Here is a 21,762-nt window from a genome sequence, read left to right as displayed (position 1 = left end):
TTGTTTTCAAAAACCAAGTCAAGTTTTGAAAACTAAAAAAATGATTATTAAAAACTTTAAGAGAAAAAAACTCAAATTTTAAAAACTAAGAACCAAATGATTACTAAACAAACTAGCCGAGTTTTCATTGATCTATTTCCATTACATGGAAAAGGCAAGTGGATGGATTCTGATATAACAATTTAGCCACTAAAAACAACATATAGAAACCCTTATCATGGGTGTGGAGGCAATTATTTTTCTAAAAGAAAAATATCTTCCAAAAGAAGTAATTTAAGAGGTATTTCCAAAAAATTTCAAAATTTCTAGTCCCACTCCTACAGTGATAACTTGGGATGAGCCTCTTCTCTCTCGCCAAGTGTGGCGATGAATAGCACTAATTGGGCCTTTCCTGAGCTGTAATTTGGGCCCCATCCATGAGAAAGTGGACCAAAATGGGCCTCAACTGAAACTCCTATGGACATGTAAACCATATATTTCCAACAAGAAGACATGAACATACCTGCTCCCTTGAATTGATCACTCTTTAGAAGCTGAGTGTCAAGTCCGACGAACTTTCCCACACTTGTCAATATCAATCATCAGCAGAAGCTAATTGTGGCAGACGCAAGAAATTAACATTTGTTAGTAACATATGCAAAAGCCTGCAATTAGTGGGAACATTCAAGAATTATTCACTTATACATCAAATGAACAAATCAAATGCCTGCTGACGAACTTCTGTAATGTCCTAAATTCAGAACCTGTGCAATAATTGCTTGCACAACACCATCTCCATATATTCCCTCAATCACAAATGGAAATAAAATATTAAAAAAATATCTTTTTCTAAAAAAAAAATTAAAAAAAATAAAAAATACCACATGACAACTTGTGTTCTGTGATTGAACACTTGAATGGACTGCCACCCAAGTAATTTCTTTAGAACCTGATCAAAGAAGTTTGAAAGCAAGAAATGATAGTATAGCATCAAAATTAAATAGTTTTCTTTTTTCTAAATGCAAAGATATATGAGATAACCAAGCATTATAGAGTACAGAATTAGCCTTCATAAGCGTCAAAATACATAACAAAAGTGTCTAAAATGAATCAAATTACATCTTTGTCAAAACATTGCTTAAAATCTTCCATCCCTCGTCAGAAATAAATTTCAAACTACAAGCCGTAAATGCTTCTACAAAATAAAAATACAATGCAACGATTTGGCTAGAGTAAACTGGATTTCTAGCTGCGTATTTCTAACAAGTAAAAACTCTCTCTGTGTGCTCGTAATCTACAACTAAAAGTAAGTATCGTTAAGAAAAACGGTGAATCTGTACTCACCGGATTAGTTGACAAAATTTGCAACAAAGAAACATAAAACTAACAAAATATATATAGGGGATCAAAGGCTCTTCTAATCTTGCAAGATAAGCAACGGTTATCCAACTATGGCAGAGGATGAACTATTATATAGCAAATAATCTATGAACCAATCTTTAAATCTATGGTCACGTCTTTTGTGAACTAATCATCAGCATGTGGGAATCCTGTCACGGAAATGACTCCAGAGCATACAAGCTACATATACTTGGGAAGTTAGATCGGACTTCATACTTGAGTCAATGAACACCTACATCATCTTTCCTTCTCACTATCTATAATCTTACGGTAGAATTTCCAAGATGGACTAGACTCTGATATGGGTTTTTGACCAAATGGATTCTGTTCAACATATTTTTGAACATTTTCTGCCGTAAATACACCCTCCAAATAAGTGCGAAGATCACCACCAGGCCCTGTGGAAAACTAAATGTTAAAAGACATTGGCAAAAGATCGACAGTAACCATGAAAAAAGGAAAATGAGAAAGCTACGGTTAAAGCAGAAACAAAAGATGGAATTTCCAAAGCCTGTAAACAGATCTTCGGTATATAATTCACCACCCAGGATGCTAAGAAACATTCAGGGGTCATACCAATGTCTTATAGAACTTGAGTGCAAGGCAAAAAAAATGCAGTCTTTTTTGTTATATAAAAGTACTACATAAAGAAGAGAAAGCATAGTTGAAGTGGAAATATGAAGAAAAAACTCTAAACCCATGAAATTTTGCATTTAGGCTAGTAAATTTGATTTTTAGTTATAAGAAGAAAAACCTTAATTACTACTATTTTTTTAAAATAATGAAAAACCCCAAGGCCCAAGACTTAAAGCCTTGGGGCTTCACAAAAGATAGGCGCTTGAGACATCTTATTTTGTGGGCCTCACCTTCAAGGTGAGGAGCTAAACCTACGCCTTGAGGCTAGGCATGCACCGAGGAGGGCTTTTTAAAACACTGGTCAGTATTGTCAGCTACATAATATTTAAAACACTGGTCAGTATTGTCAGCTCGTTATGCATGTGGCACAGTTCTTACCTAATGATGTATCATCACTGTCCCTGTACCGATATGAATTGGGAAATACTGCAGTATTAGCCTGAAAATGATGATAAGCCAAGACACGGAATCTATTAAATTAGCTTCAAAGCAATTGAAAGAGTTCATGTCCTCAAATGAGAAAAGAGCAGAGGTTTTCAACTAACTGGATTGCGCAAGGCCTTGTATGGGGAATCATCCAACAATAAAGTATTTGACGCATCGAACTCCCCCTTTTTCCATGGAAGATTTGGTTCCATATTTTCCCATATTTTTTTCAATTCCTTCAAGACAAGGGGCTTCTTATCGTTCTCAATAGTGGTGAACCTTGTAGTTGTACAGTGCGATTGATCCTGAATCAACCATCTTGGCATTGTTATAGAAGCGTAAGAAACTTGGTGATGGAGAAACCAGATAATTGACTCAACCAAAAAAACAATCAGTAGGTTACACACATCACTCGAACATAAGTTGCTTGTTCTTCAATTACAAAGCGCCACAATTCTACATTAATGTACTTAGATATCAAAGCTCAAAATAAACACAACTTTGGTTTTATTCATGTTGTGTGTGCCACTTTCCAGTAAAAATAATGTTTATTCTACCATTACTAATTCAACATTGTAGGCAAACTAATCTAGAAAACATGGTTAAGAGGAATATAAGCAATATTAACATGTACAATGCAACCCCACAATTCCTTTGAAGCAAGGTGATGCATACTCCTATTTTTGTGGAGATATGGCTTGGCTTACCCAGCAAAAAAGTAGCTTGTGTCTGGAATCTCTCATAAGAAACTTAACTAACATGTCCAGATTCTTCCTGCAGAAAATAACACAAGATAAGGCCATGAATGTCAGGGCTATGATTAATGCCAAAATTACATATGTGCCAGAAAGAAAGACAACTGGAAATCATATTTAAAAATATTATTAATTGAAACAGAAACCAAATGACCAGATTTAGATTGAACTACCAGGTTCTCGATGACCATATCCCCACTTCAAATCTCTCAAAACAAAACTGTAGAAAGTCGTCACAGAAGGGCCTCTTAAACACTGAAAAAAGAAAGAATATAGCCATGTAAATAATGAGTTTGATGTTCCTTAACGTTAAGGCCACATCTAGATGTGTTTTTCTTTCACCTGCTTTGCGTGATATAACAAAGTCCGGAGTATATCCATCTGGAAAATATGGAACAAAATCAACGAGCAGTCCATTTACATCAAGTATGAGAAGCTTTTTCTTTGACAAAACATTTGCATTGATGTTATCATTTGTTGCATCACAAGCCAAGAAATGAGGAACATTTTTCTTTATGGTTTCCTCTCTCTCCTTCACATCTGATGTATGGATATCCACAGAGCAGTCAACTAACACTTCTTCCACCAAAACATTTTCTACTATCTTGGTGGTGGTAGAATGCCCATGCAAACTAGTTGCACCCTCTTCATTTAAACAGTTGAATGCAGCATCTTTCTTAATGTCTTCCACATCAGAATTCAAACTTTCTTCAAAGGTATCTGCAAACTTTCTCCTTCTTCGACCTTTTTTTCTCTCTCTTTTTGTTTTGCCATGGGTATCATCACCGTTTGATTGAACCAAGCAATGCTTAGTCTCTAAGCAGTCATCATCTTTTTTAACCATGGTAGCATTTTCAAAATCCTTGGACTTCTGAGGATCTGCAATAACCACAGAGCTTTCCTTTGTATTTGCAGCCAACGACTCTGTTTTTTCACTAATTGAGCAGTCAACTGATTCTTCCAACAGAACACCATTAATAACCTCTTCCATTACAAAGTTTTTAAGATGGTTATTTGTCTCCTCTTCATGAGGATGATTCAGTAGAGAAACTTTCTTTTCGTCCTCCATATTGGTTTCCAAACTTTTTTGGGGGGACTCTAACGGCCTTCTCTTTCTACGACGTCGCCTTTTTTTCCTTATCCTTTGGGATTCAACATGGCTTGAAGAAGTTGAATGATCTACAGTCTCTGTATGTTCATCATCTCTTTTAACCATGTTAGTACCTTTTCCATCTGGATCCTCGGGAACTGAAGAATTTTCCTTTCCATCTACCGAACCAAAGTCTACATTTGGGGAAGTAGATGTCTCATCATCTTCTTTAGGAACTTTAACGTTCAAAAGGGTCAAGACAGATATTCCAGTAGCTTCTCCACACTGTAAATTGCCGTGCTTCTCCTCATTCTTTTGTCCTAGTAAATTTCCTTCTAAATGAGATTGCCCCATTTCGGGGTCCATGTTCAAGCACATTTCATTTGGAAATCCTTGAGAAACATTATTTTCTGTTGAAGCATTATCTTCAGCAGGATTGCAAACTTTGTTATCACCTCTAGTGGTGTTACCCCTCCTCTGCTTTCTTTTCCTTTTCTTTTCCAAACTAGCTTTTTCATTGCAAACAGCCATTTCCATCACCTACTCTAATCTACTGTAGTGTAACTCCGTAGATGAAATGAATTTCAAAGGAAAAATTTGAGCACTCCTAGAAACCTTAACATTCTCAGTCAGGGATCTTCCTTAACCTACATAATTCTGAACCAGTCTTCTTCAAAGCTTAAGACAAGCTAGCTTGTGAAGGTATATGGTGTTAGTTATTCCAGAACTCCATACTTTTACTTCATTGTAAACTTCAGTAGCAGCAGCAAGAAAAACAGTTGAAAGAAACCAAATAAGCTTCGTGAGACATAGGTCCACCAGCTTTTCAATTAAAAATTGAAATAATTCTACATGTACTAAGAAAACAGGAGAGACTTCAAAACTTGTGAAACATGGTCGAGAGCATATTGTATAAAAATGGATCCACTAGTTAGAATCTCTCCAAAATTCATGGGCATGACAAATATCTTTCATCTCTTTTGGGTTTGTGAGGCTCCAAGCCCATTAATTTTCATTTAATCAATGAATTACATTTATAATAAAAAGAAAACCATCCCATTAGTGTAAAAGACATCCTAAATACCAAAACTCAAGTTTTCTCTGCCCGAGTCTAATCACAACAAACCAACAGATAACCACCATCAACCCAAATATAATTTTACTAGAGAGCAGAGGTAAACATAGAACAAATGAATTTTCCAAAAGAAAAATGGAAGTTCTCAAATTATTAATATGAGGCGAAATAACATTGTGTTCTAGTATTTAAAAATTTAAAAAAAAAAAAAAAAAAAAAAAAAACAGGATTGGTTTCTCTTACCGTCTCAAGTATATCCTGAGAGAATCCAACATATATTCAAAGACAACAAAAGATAAAAATATTTAAAAATAAATGAATCTCAGATTCTGAGACCTGTCCAATTTATCCATTACATAACCACTTATAATTGAACATCTAAAACGGAATTTACATTCAATTGTCTTAACGCCAATGAATCTTATTAGTAAAATGAGAATCCTACCTTAGAAGGTAAAGTCATGTATAGTGTACACTAACATGCAAACAATACAAATATAGAGAGATAATGGACTCGAGGCATCCGGATAGACCTATGTGCATCAGATGTTTTGAATAAAAGTTCTGAACTGCCAATGCCTCGACGCCCTTGTGCACATGCCCTTTACATTTCCAATCCACAGTATTATCAACTGTTTTCCAGACCCAATAGTAGACTAAACAAACCAAAATATAAGCTTTTTTCTCCAAAATCAAGAAAACTAAATTATTAAATGCTGTATAACAATCATGTCTCTGCTCTACCATTGACACCAAACCAAATCAAACATATAAAAAAGAATTCTAACCATGCCTCTAATTTAATTCCTCGTTCGCAACCGTAAAGTAGGTTAAGGCGGTTAAGACGAGAAGAAATGTCAAGAACAGGGAGAAGAATAGCAGTACTCGGTAGCAGAGTTCAACATCAAACAGCAAATTATCAATTCGTTCATCAATTATCAATAAATGAACATTTCTTCAGATTTTAAAATAGAAACTAATGAACCGCAAAACCGAAGTGCTACATAGCGACAATTAAAGCCAAAAATATCGAAAAAACGAAGGTTAGAAAAGAAAAAGAAACCTTAAGAGGGCGAAGTTGGTCAGGATCTGAAAGTAGAACAGAGAATTTGGTATGAATTTGCAAAAGAAGAAGAAGAGAAGAAAGGACTTGAATGTATAGCAGAGAGAATGTAGAAGTAGAAGTTGAACTCCCGCGAGCCGCCCCGCCTTGAGACTTTTTTCATTGTAGGTTGCAACTTGAGATTTACCGGATTCGAAACGTCATCCCTGGATAAAAATAATCCGGTCCGGTCTTGTTATATTCTCCTAAAGGTTGTACTATTCGAGTCACCAAACAACTTTTGTTCCTCATCTTTTGATTTTTTTGATTTTTTTAATTTGACAACGACTAGTTTTGATATATGGATAGATATATCGATAAAATATTGATGTTGACGAATATTTGTGTAAACAAAAATATTATTTGAATCAAACAAATTAAGAACCCGCTTGTATTGATTTCGAGAAAAAAGTGTTTTAAAAAAAACTCATTTGGTATTTAAACACTTTTGATAAAAACTTATTGAAATATACTTGCAAGATATTTTAGATGGAATTTCTTCCAAAATGACTTATTTTTTTAATGTAAACACTTGAAAATGTATTTCAAATACACCCTAAGTTGTTTTTACTTTCCAATTAAATTATAGATACTTTTATTAGTATCTGAATTTGATCCAATTCATATTAAGATTGATGAATATTGTTTTTGTATGTATCATGTATTTTTTTTGTAAATGGTATCAAATTTAAACTCTTCGCTTTATGAATATATCAACATATCGATGATATGTCAACTCATCCTACTAGAAATTGGAACAATGAATCTGATAATTTTAAATCATTAAATACATGAAAGAAATTTTGAGGTTTGTATAAATTTCAAATCTACCTTCACTAATCATATCGTGACAGCAACCTTCATTAATTTTTTTTTTTTTTTTTTTTTTTGCTGCAACAATGTTAACTAACCTCTAGTAATGATTTAATTGAATGTACATTAAAATTTGGTATGCCACCTAATAGTTATTGAATAATCTTTGCATTTTAGTTGTGAACTTTTAAATACAAGTACTACCTCCAATATGCTCACATATATGAAGTGAACCTTTCTTTCCTAAAATATTAAATCAGAAATATTCACGGAGGTAATGAATCTACCACCCTTTTAAGGTAGAATTATCTAAAATACCAAACTAGGCTCATATATTTTTTTAACATGTTCAACTACCAACATTATCCAAGTGCTCCTAAACGGTACAAAACATGTTACACAATCACACTAGAAAAATAAATGAATCAGTTGGAATAAATATTTATTTAAAAGAAAAAAAAATTAAATAAAAAGGTTGCTCTTAACTATTGGTTCTTCACAATCCAAGTGCATCCTATTCCCTCTTCAACCAAAATTACAAGTTACAACACACTTTTCATGTTACCCATCTTTTGGAACAATTTGTGAACACTTTGGAGCCATATTTGTCTCTTCCCAACTGAATCACCAAGAAGCAAGATCCTCTTTAATGTCAGCAACCAGGCTATGACTAGAGAAGACTATATCCCTTCATGACTTAATAAAGTCTGAAAAGTTAAAAGATGGGACAGGTGTCGTGTCGTAACTTGAGTGTCTTGTAGCTCTAAGAACAAGGTAAATCTTTGAGAACTATCATCCTTCAATTCAAGCCGAAAGAAAGCTAAGCAGCTAACTACAAAACTTGTATCTCCATCTGTTGCAGTGCTTCTCTCACCACTCCACAAACAGAAGATGAGACGAAAGATTAAAAAAAATAGATGGAGATTAACATGTTCAACTCCCAACATTATCCTCTTTAGCTTCTCTTCCAAAAAACATAAGGCCAGGTTTGCATAAAATTAGACTTCAGGGTGGTCACAGAAGCCATAAATTCTCTGAGTTTCTCCCTTTCTCTTAGGATTGTCCAGCGACATAGACAACCAAAGTCAAAGAGTAACAAACTCAGAGGCTGGTCTACCCTTTTTTTTTCCTAACACGGTCAAAATATTGCAGATAGAAAATAAGGATCCTAAGGCTCAAGATCAAGCTCACTGAAAACAAGGCCCAAATCTATTTTTCAAGAAGTTAGCACAAACTCATGCTTTTATGGTACTCATCCCTAAAAATAATTCAGATCCTGAAACAATTCTTTGCCATTTAGAAGCTCAACAGTAACATTTTCTTGTCATTGTTAACACAAGGAATATACAGACATGACCTAAAGTTTTCCAAAATTTCGAACATATATACTCATCCTACTAGAGTAAATAATCTACAGAAGTACAAAAGCAAACGTGTTTTGGTGCTAATACAATTTGTTCCTCCTAAACATACCTTGTACCCATAAAATGAGAATACGACCGCAAAGTGCAACTCTAAGAAAGTCAATGGTCACTAAATGGTTGAAGGATGATGCAATGTTCCTCAATAGGTCCTTAAACCGGAAGCATGGACAGAGTTTTCATAAAGATCAAAGTAATATCACATCACTTAGTTGTTTCCTGCAGTAAACCCAAGGAGGAAGAATAAGTAGTATTCATTTAACATGATCAAATTCTAGAGCAAATTTTCCGGTCCTTTTAATTCTATCTTCCGTATTACTCCCTTGAAGTAAAATCAAGCATTCCACCATCATTGGAAATTAACATAAACAATTGGAAGATAATCAAACCTATAAGCTACATTTCAGGGAAATCATTGTAGTTTTTAAGCAAATTCATATAGTAGAAATAATACAAATCCAGAAAGTATGCTAGTTTTCATCCAAACCAAACATGTCTCTTCAAGAGACGAGTGAATGAGCCATGTGCGAACTCATTTCTTAGAAGAAAGAAAAATCTATACAAAAGATATTCACTGTTCATAATATTAATCCATCTCTTGAAGAAAGGAGTTTCTAGCTACCTCACCAAAATTAACATCTCTCTCTAATGTGTTTGCAAAGAAACTACAGTATTCGGAATAACTATATACAACTACAACTTCAAAAAAAGAAAATCCCACACCATCCATCTGTAAACATTTACTGCATCGATCATATATCTAGAAAGTACAAAAAGGTACTAAATGTTTTTCAGGAAAACAAATTACATACATGTTATTTTGCTGCAACCTCAGGAATATAATGAGAATCATATGTTAAAGAACTTATGTCACGATGCTCAACATGTTATAAGCTTCATCGTTTCTTCAGTATCCACAGGACCATGACTAACTCTGACCGACATTTCAACCACCACCATGGATCTATCATCTATCCATCCCCTGTAGATGTCCAAGACAAACGCATAATTCCTGATATCCACCCAACAAGGGGAAAAGCAACCATAATAATGTTGCCTTCATATAGTCCACCACATTGGGATTGCACCTTTCATCATGTTCTATGTCTTAACATACTTGTCAACATAACCCTGCATAACGTACAAGGGCGGTATTAATGCTAGAAGTATATAATAAATAATCCCAGAGAAAAAAAATAAACGGAATATTAACTTTTCAAAAAGAGAAACAAACTTCAATTGAATGTGATATTTCAAGCAGAGCAACAAAATCCCTCTCCAATGGCCACAAATCACAAAAAGGCCATAAATTGATTTGATTGCCGTGTTAACATAATATTCTTGGAAATTAACTTTAGCCATCTATCGGTCACCTTTTTTAAAATAATTTAGTCAAACCTATTACACGCATACGTGAAAAACCAATTCATCTATGTTTCTTTTTCATTATTGTTAAAGATTGAAGTAGTCAGAGAGAACAAATTCCAGAGGCTACATCATTTATCTTTCTGCTATAAAATTAATGAAAATGTTCAAACAAAAATATAATACATGAGATCAAAAGTTCACCAAGATGTTGCCACAGTAGTTACCATTCTTCCTTCTCAATTTTAAAGGTTAGCTAACAAATTGTCATAAATAATTTATCTATTTTCACGAAAAGTTTTTCATAGCTTCAAGAAGCAAATGGAATTGTAAACAAATTGACTGTATACTATATTATATTCTAAGATAAGTACCACACTCCTTTAATTCATTTATGATAGAGAGATCTCACCATAACAAGCTTTGTCAGTTTCCGTTGTGATGAATCAATGTACCGATTTATCTTTGCTTGAGACCTGGGTATTTGGTGACTCTTCATAGCTCCAGATACCTTGTCAACAGTCTTCTTGACAATTGTCTTAAAAGCTTCCTTGCTCATATTGCCTTGTCGCCATGATGGTTTTAAAACTTCCTTGACAAAATCGGCAATAGCAATCCTGAAAAGCTTCAGTGACCTGGAACCTTTGGATTTCTTGCTCTTCTCAGAGGACTTAACCTGATCAATTTCAATTTCTCCTGATAAGTTTGCTTCGTCGTCAAGGTCATTCTCAACAGCACCAGCTTCTGCGTCTGCTGTCTCTCCAAATTCATCATTCTCCAGAGATGTAGTTGAAGTCACAGCAGCAACTTCCTTATGCTTGTTGTTCTCCTCCACATCTAGTAATTTATGGGAACCACCAAGTCTTGTTATCGTATAAGATTCTTTAGCCTTTTTCAGCTTTTGACCACGATCAGATTTCTTGGTTATAGGTGATGATGGCTCAATGCTGTCAAAGAGTGGATCATACTGATCACCGCCTGTACCAGACAAGAGTTTCCCCAAAGGTTTTGTGGAATTTGGAGAAGTAGTTGTCTGCCTAGATCCAACATAATTAGCACTTTGCCCATCAACGCGAACATTGCTTACATTGAAAGTAGAACTACGTATATCACCACTAGGAGCATCATTTCCAAAGTTCAAAAAGTTAGATCCGAAGCTGGAGCTAAGTGGCTTCTCAAAAGTAGAAGCATAAGGATTATGATAAGTGGTAATTCCCAAACCCCCAAAATCAGGAAGCAAAGGCGGATGGTTCCTGCTTAGAGGATCGGGATAATGTCGAGACATACTACCAATCTGGCTTGGGTCACGGAACATGCTATCATGTGCAGGTTGTGAGGTATACAATGGCTGTTGGAACCTTGAATAAGGATGAAACTGTGAAAATGAACTTCGAAATTCGCTGGGAGGAAAATTATCAGCAGAAGATTGCATTTTATTTGCATTTGAAATGGGCATAGAATGATCATTAAAGTTTCGATGAGGGAAAAAACTGGAAGAATTCATCTCCACAGAAGTCCGTCCAAAGTTTTCTTCATTCTGAAAGCTTGGAAATCCAAAAGGTCGGGTAGGTTGATTATTTGCAACTGGCACAATTGATCTAATTTCATCCATGTGCATTGGAGGAGCTCTATAAGGCTCTTGGACTGGGGACTCGCCAAGCTTAGAATGAGAATGCAACTCCAATGGCTGGGAATTCATAACAGATTGAGAACCCAGATCATATCCATGAGACAAATGACTCTGATGAAATTGCATTGGCATACTGGCATTGGTAGTTACAGGAGTCAACAAGTCATACGATGGTTTCGGCGGCAGTAAAGAGGTCTTGTGATAGTGAGATGGTTGAATGGATACCAAATCTTGATGAGGAGGAAAACCTCCTGGTAATGAAGCTTTAGAAGGAAAGGACACATTTTGAGACACAAAATTATAGGGGGCAGGTATTGGGACCTCAGCACTACTGACACGTGAAATTATGAGAGGAGGCGGAGGAGGCAGCTCTGTAAGAGAATGGGCATCATCAGTAGCACAAACTGGAGCAGTAGCAGATAATGGTTTCGGTACTGGAGACAGTGATAAAATTTGTGAGGTCAAAGGTAGCTGAATAGCAGAATTGGTATCAAACTGTGGCTTATTGGATGAAGTTTTATCCGTAAAATGTTCACATGCAGGAGCTTTATTGGCGGTAACTGCAGTTAGTTGATCAGGTAGTAAATTGGAGGCAAAAGAAGCATCCATCTGGTGCGAGAGGTCATTGGCAGTTCGAAGCTCTGCAACAAAGATGCTGGATTGCTGAGCCACTGACTTCTCTACAGAAGTCAGAATGCTAATGGAAACATCACCAGAGAATTTCTCCATATCAGCATTGCTCATGCATTGTGAGGAGGCTGTAACTGAATGTTGCTCGTGAGACTTCTCTCCTTCTTGACCATCTTCATTAACATGAATGTGGACAGCCTCAGCTGGTTTTGAATAAATTAATTCTTCTTGAACTAAGCCCATTCTATCTCTAAAACTTTGACATTTAGATCCAAATGAATCTGGATCACCAGTAGGACTATCTGTCTTCCAATCATGAGTATCAACTTTCGGGGACACTTTATGCGGGATTCTCTCCTGATTCTCAACTTCCATATGCCCAAGATCTGATACTTCCCTAGACATGTTCATAGTGTCCTCTCTTGTTTTTACATTCTTGGAAGTAGGGTGAACATCATGATGTTTGCTCCTATGGATTCTTGATCCATCGTTCTTGTTGGGTTCATGGTGCACATAGCGACAAGATGCTCCTCTATAGCACCTACCTCGCTGAAAGTCGAAACATTTTCGTATCATACCCTTATCTCGTCGCATATTCTCATTATTAAACTGGCTTGTACGCCTGCTGACAGGAGACCTGCTTCTGCCTCTTTGGTTACGAGGAGACCAACTGAAACAATAGGAGAGTAAAATTTTGATTAAAATGAAATAAGCGCACGTCTCAATTGATGCTTATGCAAAATTGTTCCTTAACAACATTGAATAAATTAATTCATCATTTAACTTTTAAGAAACAATATATACATGTGAAAAAAAATTGTCACCTGTGAGAACGGCTTCGTCTCTCCCTTCTTCTCCGTGGACTCCTTCGTCCCCTCCTCCTATCAACAGGAGAACGACTTTCACTACTATTTCTAGATCTTTTATTCTTGTGTCTCCTTGTATAGTGTGAATCATCAGAATCACTATCACTGCCACCTTCTCTGACTAATCTCCCAAATTCATCTATTTTTACAGGAGATGATCCCAACTTCACCTTTTCTACATCATTTTCCTTTTGTAACTTTTCAGTATCTTGGGGAACATCAACACTACGACCGTTGATTGCATCCAAAGACTTGGAACCAGTGCTTGTACCAATTTGATTCTGTTGGTTGTTGTAACTCTGTTCATTCCCTGTCTTTCTGACATTTGCCTCATTAGCATCAAAAACCTGTTTTGGTGATTCTGAGAGGAACTGAGCACCAGATTCAGGCATTGAGGATTCACAAGGTGGAACATAACTCCACTGAACCTGCAAAGAACCTTTTGATCCAAGAATAGTCGAATTGTCAGTGTCTTTGTCGGAAGTTTTTGAATAAGCTGGAGTTGAAGGTGAGATGGCAACAAAATGGACATCTTTATGGTGAGAATCCTCGTCACTTTCTGAATTCTCATCGGAAGCATAGTCCTGTATAAGTCTAAATGGGCTGCCACCTGTAATAAGTGCAGTAGACTGACTAGAAATAGTGACTGCAGAAGATGCTACTTCACCAGCTAGACCTTTGTCATTTTGCAAGCAGGTAAAAGAGTTCTCAAAATTGTTTCCTGGAGGAAGTTCAGTAACTCCAGCAGTACTTCTGACAGGGCTGTGAACTTGGCAAGCTGCAATGCTGACAGATTTTTCATGGTCGAGCAGAAGTTTTGGCCCTGCATCTTAAAAAACAATTATGAATACTTATTAAACACACAAAAATGAGGATGAATTGCAGCAATGCAATCACTACAAGAGGAAATACAAAAAAAGAAACAAACTTCATAAAGAATCCCCAAATCAAAAACCTTGAAGGAACTAGGTATTGTGAAATGAACGCATTTTGTAGAACCAGGATAGCAGATCAGAGTCATTGGGTTCATTGACAGTGACCACATCTGACAAACTCCTACAAGTTTTAGTTTTTTTTGTTTTTTTTTTTTTTGATAAGAAACAGAATCATATGAATTGGAGATAAAAAAAAGAACATCGGGCAGGGGTTGAGGCTAACCCCCCAAGAGCTAGTGAATAAGAGCCTTCCGATTGTTAAAAATCATAGAAAGGCTTTAATTACAGAAGAATTTGGTATAGTTTGTGCACCACCACGAAGCTGTATGCTGAATAAAAGTCCAAAAAGAATCCAAAGAAACAGACTTATCTTCAAAAGTTCTACCATTCCATTCTTCCCAAATGCACCACAAAAGGGATCTAGAAGCGCAGCTCCAAAGGACCATCCCTCTAGCACCAAAGGCTCTACAATCAAGCCCATCAACCATCCAATCGTCAATTTTGTTAGGGAGGCAACAATCAAGACGAAAGGTTCTAAACATGAGGGACCACTCCTTAGAGGTAAACTCACAGTGCAAAAACAAGTGATCAAGGGACTCTTCACTTTACATACAAAGACAGCAGATAGAAGGACTGAGAGAGGAATGATGAAGCTTCCTTTGAAGTTGTCATGAGTATTAAGGCTTCTATAAGCAAGGGACCAAAGGAAGAACTTCATCTTCTTTGGAATTTTAAGCTTCCAAACAGTTCTCACAAAAGGAAAAGTGAAAGATGAGGTGCTCTTCACGATGTTCAAAAAGGTGGCATTTGTAGTGAACATTCCAGAGGCCTCTAAGTTCCACTTGAGGCTATCACGGCCATTTTGAGGAGTCCAAGAGTTCAAAATTTCCAGAATAGCAAGCAAGTCACCCATCTCTCTATCGAGGAGGTTCCTCCTACAAAGTCCGAGACTAACAGGTAGAGTTCCAACAATCTGCCACAACGGCATCCTTCTTCAAGGAGAGGGAAAAGATGTTAGGGAATTTTATAGCCAGGGGCATATCAACACACCAACTGTCCTTCCAAAACCATAGCTCTCCCATCACCCATAATGAAAGTTGTGAAATTGGAAAACAAATCTTTATGTTTAAAGATTCCCGCCCACGGTCTCGAATTTCTTCTTCTTTTAGACTTGTTTGTTATCCAGCCAGAAGGATCCAAACCATAGATAGCCACAATAATGCGCCTCCAGAGAGCATCCTCTTCATGACAAAAACGCCAGAGCCATTTCATAAGAAGAGCAATATTTTTTTACGAAGAGACCCGATACCAAGGCCACCATAAAAAGTTGGGAGGGAGGTAGAGTTTCAGTTAGGAAGTAGGGTTACAAGGACCTCCATTCCAAACACAGTCTCTAATGATCTTTTCCAGATTATTTATAACTTTGACCGGGGCCTATATAAGAGAAAAAAAATAATTGGGGAGACTATTGAAAACCGATTGAGCCAAATTCAACCTACCACCTTTCGAGAGAGAGATTCCTCTCCATTTGTCCACTTTCGACTTAAATCGCTCCTCAAGATTTCTCTCCATGCTTCCTTCGCACTATGAATCCCACCAATGGGGAAGCCCAAATAGGTGAAAGAGAGAGTCTCAACTCTGCATTCGAAGTTAGTAGCATAACAAATCACCTCCTCCCTATCAAGGTTAATTCCGATTAAAGAAGTTTTAGCAATATTAAGGGACAGCCCTGAGCCCAGCAAAAACAAGTTCACAACAATCCACCATGCCTCAAGGTTGCCATCTTCCCACGAGCAAAAGAGAAGAATGTCATCAGCAAACTGGAGATGCGTTAACTCATGTTTCTAAAAAAGAAGCCTTTTATACACCTCCTTTCATTACAGTACTGAATAAGACAGCTCAAGGCATCCCCCCAACTGTGAAAAGAAAAGGAGCAAGAGAGTCTCCCTGACACAGGCCCCTTTTAGCAAGAATTTTACCACAGGATCTTCCATTAACAGTAATGGAAAAGTTGGTCGTTGAAAGACAGCCCAAATCCACCTCCTCCATCTCCTGCCAAATCCCGTTGAGTTTCAGAATCATGTCGAGGAAAGCCCAATCAACTTTGTCGTAAGCCTTCTCGAGGTCAAGTTTCAAAAGGACACCTCTATTCCCAGTCACTTGCCACTCCTTTAAGGACTCAAGAAGCTGTCAAAATAGCATTGAGAATCTACCTCCCCTCCACAAAGGCCGCTTGAGACTCATACACAATGGAGGGGAGCACTTTCTTAAGTCTTGTAGCAAGCACCTTAGAAATGATCTTATAGAGGGAGGTAACCAATCTGATTGGTATGAAATCATTTACCCGAGAGGCCTTTTTCTTCTTTGGAATAAGACAAATATAAGTTTCGTTGCAACGCTTGTTAACAGTACCCTTTTTTTAAAAATCTTGGAACACGCCTACTAAGTCGGATTTTAGAATGTTCCAAGATTTTTTTATAAAATTCCCTTGTCATACTGTCCGGGCCTGGAGACTTAAGAATCCCCAAATCAAAAATAGCCTTGCAAATCTCTTTTTCGACAAACGGGGCTTCCAAGGATAAACAGTCATGAATGTTAAAAGTCTTCCAAACAGGGCCATCAAAGGTGAAAGGCTAAGGGATTTTGTTACCGTAAAGATTTGAGTAGAAAGCAAGAATTTCAGCCACAATCTCTTCCGCATTCATGATCACCCACCTATCACTACTTTTTAAGACCGAAATAAGATTCTTGATTTTGCGAGTAGAGACTCATCTATGGAAAAAGCTAGAGTTTTCCTCCTCCTCCATGAGCCACTATGAATTAATTTAACTCTCTTGTTCAAATACTACGCTTCATACTTTAAATTGTTCAAAGGTTTCAACAGAAAGAAAAAGATAACTCTTATTTAATAAGCAGATAGTCCTTGGAGATGTCAGAACCTCTCATCTATCACCCATAGCGGAACCCTACCAAGAAGAAGAAAAGATTCTTTGCCTTGCCATGTGTTTTTGTAAGAGATGCAGCAAGAAAAACATAACTCTTCTTTCATTATTCAGTGTTCATTTAAGTCATAAGACAATTATTTTAACATTCTCCTTCACATAAGAAACAATCATTTTTCTTGACAATAAAATGAAAAGCAACATGGAATCACAAAGAAAAATCTGCTATGCATGAATCCATTAAACATAAAATGAAAAAAGCCAAAGTGCATACCTTCAGCTACCTTCTCCTTTTCGGGGCTGCAGCTTCTCAAAACTTCAGGTTCTTGTAATTGTACCTGATCCTTTGCATCATGCTCTTCTTTTCTTGATTTGCACTCGTAGCTTTGAATTTCAAACGGGTGACTAGTTTCCTCTCCTGTATCGGCTACAGTGATGTCATCTTGAAGCCACCAATAGGAAACCAACCACAAAAAGAGAGGAAAATATTAGTATTCCAGTCTCTAAAAGGGACTCGAATCAAATAATAACAGAGCTCTTGGTACAAGCACCATCACAACCATATCCCTTCTTTTCATCTTCCAGCTGAACAAAATTTTTGCTCAAAATTCAAACCAACTTAAACTGGAGATATTAGCTTCACAAGAAACTGCAACTCTTAAGACAGAAGTACAGATAAACAGATAGAAAGAGACATGCAAGGATTACAAAATGGATTTTCATTATGACTAAGATCAAAATAGCCAACAAGAATTGCAAAAGGTGTTCTTGAATTGAATCAATGGCACGTTCAAAATCAAAGCATCTGAGTTGCATACTTTATGAAACAAAAGTATCATAATATTTTCAAGTGATGAATATAGTAGAGCAAGTTTTTATATTCCTGCAATCTGCAAACAATTGCTTTGACCACTCACTACATATATTTCAACATGGTTGTCTCTAAGTTAATGAGCTCTTATGGTCATAGCTCCTGCTGGTGTATGTTAAAGGAAAACAATCAACAAGAAAAAAGACTAATAAACCCAGTACCATCGTCAAGTCACTGCATAGGAAAAAATTAATCAACACTAAGACTAACCTTCCATCTCCATGTCAGAGTTTGCAGGTGAAATGGAAGCTGCTGACACTGTCAAATTCTCAGATTGTGGCTCAATTCTTAAATATCTCAATGGAGACTTTTTTTTCATTTCTATATTTTTGGATGCCACATAATCTTTATCTGACAATATCTCATTGTCCACTTCAGAAACCATGAGGCCGCAACCAACTTCTAAGTTTCTATGTTCGTCATGCTTGGGTTCATTATCCCCTAAATGACTGGTAGGTGCATCTCCTTGATCAATTTCAGAGGGCTGCAAGCCTTTACTATAATGAATGGTAGAACTAGGATCTAATTCAGACCGACACGATAAGCTGGAAGAATCTGGGTATGGAATTGAAGAAGAGGGTGAGGTGGGAGGGGGTGGAGAAGGTGGAATAGGAGGCGGAGAGGATGGTGGTGGAGGAGGAGCCATTGGAAGCAGATGAGATTCTCCAAGAAAATTGGATGAGGGAGCAGGAAAAGTGGATGTTGTTGGGTGTTGTGGAATAGAGGGAAAGACCTGCAAGCCACCTTGTTGCAATGGTGGATGAATTCGAGATCCATACAATGTTTGTCCTTGTGAAGGAGGATGAAGCGGTCCTACAGTAGAAGGCTGCAGAGGCCGCAATATATCTAGATTGGGAGCTTGAGCAGGAGGAGGTGGAGGTGGTGGTGGTGGTGGCAGTGGCGGCGGCGGAGGTAGAATGTGATGCATATTCTGAACTCCTGAGTGTGAAAGTTGTACATTCTGCTGAGCAGTTGAGTTAAAAACAGAAAGTTGTGTGTTTCCATGGACTGGTGGAAATGTGTGAAAATATGTTTGACGGATATTTGTAATCCCGCCAGGTAACACTTGAATGGATGGGCCCTGACCGAAGGGAGGTGGTGGGGCATGGGAACCCGGCTGAGATAAATGTAGAGGTTGCGTAGCCTGAGGTGGGGGAGCAGGTGCTTGTTGAGTTATAGGATGTGATGGGATTGGTGGGCCTGGTTGAACATATGAGGTAGGAGGAGGAGGCGGAGGAGGAGGTGCTCCTGCACGCTGTTGGTATGCAGGTGGCCACGGTTTCTGAGGACCCTGGCCGAACTGTGAAGCATAATTTGTTTGACCATACATCTCAAATCCTATAAAACTAGAATTGTATTCTAGTACAACGGTGACTGTTGTTAAAAGAACCACAAAGGCACAGGCACATTCTTTAGCTCGAGCCACCAATAAAGCATCCTGTCAAGCAATAAAACAGAATAAATAATCAACAAGCAGTACCAAAGTACATAAGCTGATACTTAAAGATAATTAAATACACATTGCAAATTCATCCAAACCCAATTTCAATCCATGGCATCATGCATGCTTTCAGTGTGGAAGCTACAGACACCCAAACATGGGATTCATTCATTGATGGCAGTAAAAACTTTAAAATAATTAAAATAGATGGAAATATCTCTATTCTTCTCTTCGAGCTTCCCAAGTATCATCAATTATAACCATAACTAACCACTACCTTGTTAAGTAACATAATGATAACTAATCAAAGAATTTCAGCAAATGTCTGATATTACCTCCGACTGGAAACAGAACAATATAAAAGGTATAATGTATTTCCCACACAGTTCTCTTTTCCATCATACATAATAAAAAACAGAAGAACACGCCAATTGTCAACCCGTCAACCAGCATAGAGTAAGAACTGCAAAGCTAAAATACCGACACGAGCGGAAAAACGAATCAAACGAAGACTGGAGGAAAAGCAAGAGAACCCAGTTGCAATAAACGAGCACTGAACCACTTACCGCATCAGTTGAGATTCAAATTTGAGGCTACCGTCACGAAATTCGGGAGTTTTGAGATTAAAACGAAAAAACCCAAGATTGGGATCTTGAAACTGGGAAGAGTATTAGGGTTTTGGGAGGAAAACTGAGTAGAGAAGCGTGGGAAAATGGTGGCTTCAACCCTACAAGAGGCGGCCAATGAAAAAGCTTCTTCTTCTCTATCTGATCCTTTCACAGACTAACGGAAGGAGATTCTATTCCAATCCCCACTCTTCCCTCCCAGTTACACACAATACAACCGAGCGTAAGAATAAAGAAATAGTTCGCATCCCTCGCCCACAAAAAGATGTAAGCTTTCTTCCTTTATCAATAAATAAAATGTATATTAGCCTAAAAAAAAATTGTATATGATTGTAATATATTTTTGTCCGCAAAAACTACCCGACTTATAATTATACTTTTAAATAATTTATTTTAAAAGTTGAGTCCTCAGACTTATATAAATATTAAAATTAGACTTTGAAACTTACATAATCATATAAATTATATAAGTTTGAGTATTCGGCTTTTATTATTTGTGGGTCCAACATCTTTGATTATGATAAGGTTGAGGGTTTAATTTTAGATTTTTTTTAAATAATAATATTTCAATAAATAATGACAAAAATAAGGTTGAATGAAACATAATGACAAAAATTATGGTAATCGTAGACCCGGTACACGATTAAAGGAAAATATATATCCGGTCTACGAGTATTTAGATGAATCATGGTTTAAAAAAAATCGTGTACACAGTCCATGATTTAAGCTTCACGTGGCTGCCACATTTGAGACTTTGCCACGTTGGAAATCATAGATCGCGTCCATGAGTTTCATTAAAAAAAAAAAACTTTGTTTCACCATCGCATCTAGAGGTGATCATCAATATGGCAAGATCAGTTTTGGACAAAAAATGGTTATGTACTTTTCACGAAATAAGGAAAAGATTGAAAAAAAAAAAAAAGAGAGGGAACAAAAAAAAAAAAAAAAGAAAGAAATATGATGAAACTACAATAAAAAAAAATGACAAACTAAGAAAGAAAAAGCATGAAAATAAACATAAGAAAGAAGGAAGGGAGAAAACAAACCGTAGAGATTGGGAAGAAAATAATAAGCAAAGAGGAAGAAGAAGAGAAATGGTGTAATGAAAAGGGAAAAAAGAGAGAGAGAAATAAGAATTCGTTTGATAACGTTTCTATTTCCTATGTTCCTGTTTCTTGTTTCTTTGAAATAAAAAACAATAACAGAAACTTGTTTAATAATGATTTATTGTATTCTCGTTTCATGTATTCTCTCCCTTATATATATATTCATATTTTATGGTTTAAATATAATATAATTATATAAAATAAAAAGATATATAGCATGCATCAAATTATAAAACTTAGTTATCAACTATTTAAACAATCGAATACATATAAGTCCCAATATAAAACTAATATTGATAATACAATTGTTTAAATCACTCATATGTTGTTAAATTTTGATTTACGATATTATTTCTCACTAAAGTCATTTATTTTAAATTTTAAATGATGTAGTCTCAAATCTAACTCAATTATATTATTACGTAAAATGTCGTAGTTGTAAAAATATTAAAAGGAACCTAAATAAATATGTCAGTAAATAAAATTTATATTATTATAAAATTATAATTGGTTTCATAGGTCAGAAAAATTTAAAAATAAAAATATGAATTTAAAAAACATATAAAACGCATTTTGCAAAATTTAAAATTCAAAATTCAAAAAATATTTATATATACATATTGAAAAGGAAAATTATTTTAAATAGCAAAAT

At 36.3% G+C, this 21,762-nt stretch overlaps 2 protein-coding genes across 5 annotated transcripts; both read right to left on the bottom strand.

The window, feature by feature from the left end:
• Positions 1-988: 988 nt before the first annotated feature.
• LOC120071075 lies at positions 989-6,625 on the bottom strand. 2 transcript variants are annotated; one of them, XM_039023102.1, is made up of 7 exons: positions 6,426-6,625; positions 3,540-5,039; positions 3,371-3,452; positions 3,150-3,216; positions 2,562-2,747; positions 2,395-2,455; positions 989-1,778 (listed from the first exon to the last, which is right to left on the bottom strand). In XM_039023102.1, exons 2-7 carry the CDS (start codon positions 4,822-4,824, stop codon positions 1,618-1,620), a joined length of 1,842 nt encoding a protein of 613 aa, XP_038879030.1. In that variant the 5' UTR covers positions 4,825-5,039; positions 6,426-6,625; the 3' UTR covers positions 989-1,617. The 2 variants fall into 2 exon arrangements, with proteins under 2 accessions (XP_038879030.1, XP_038879031.1); XM_039023103.1 differs by lacking the exons at positions 989-1,778; positions 2,395-2,455 and having other exon boundaries at positions 2,576-2,760.
• Positions 6,626-8,536: 1,911 nt separating this feature from the next.
• Positions 8,537-20,274, bottom strand: LOC120071352. 3 transcript variants are annotated; one of them, XR_005480217.1, is made up of 7 exons: positions 19,945-20,274; positions 18,148-19,375; positions 17,341-17,508; positions 13,148-14,018; positions 10,476-12,993; positions 9,511-9,829; positions 8,537-8,917 (listed from the first exon to the last, which is right to left on the bottom strand). XR_005480217.1 is itself a non-coding variant. In XM_039023578.1 (6 exons), the coding sequence occupies exons 2-6, from the start codon at positions 19,265-19,267 to the stop codon at positions 9,800-9,802; spliced, it is 4,707 nt and encodes a 1,568-aa protein (XP_038879506.1). In that variant the 5' UTR covers positions 19,268-19,375; positions 19,945-20,274; the 3' UTR covers positions 9,238-9,799. The 3 variants fall into 3 exon arrangements, 1 of the variants encoding a protein (XP_038879506.1); XR_005480218.1 differs by having other exon boundaries at positions 13,148-14,012; XM_039023578.1 differs by lacking the exon at positions 8,537-8,917 and having other exon boundaries at positions 9,238-9,829.
• Between the last annotated feature and the right edge of the window lie 1,488 nt (positions 20,275-21,762).

Source organism: Benincasa hispida, chromosome 2, assembly GCF_009727055.1.
Source record: "Benincasa hispida cultivar B227 chromosome 2, ASM972705v1, whole genome shotgun sequence".
In the NCBI taxonomy this organism is placed as follows: Eukaryota; Viridiplantae; Streptophyta; class Magnoliopsida; order Cucurbitales; family Cucurbitaceae; genus Benincasa; species Benincasa hispida.
This window is presented reverse-complemented; position numbering and strand designations above follow the sequence as displayed.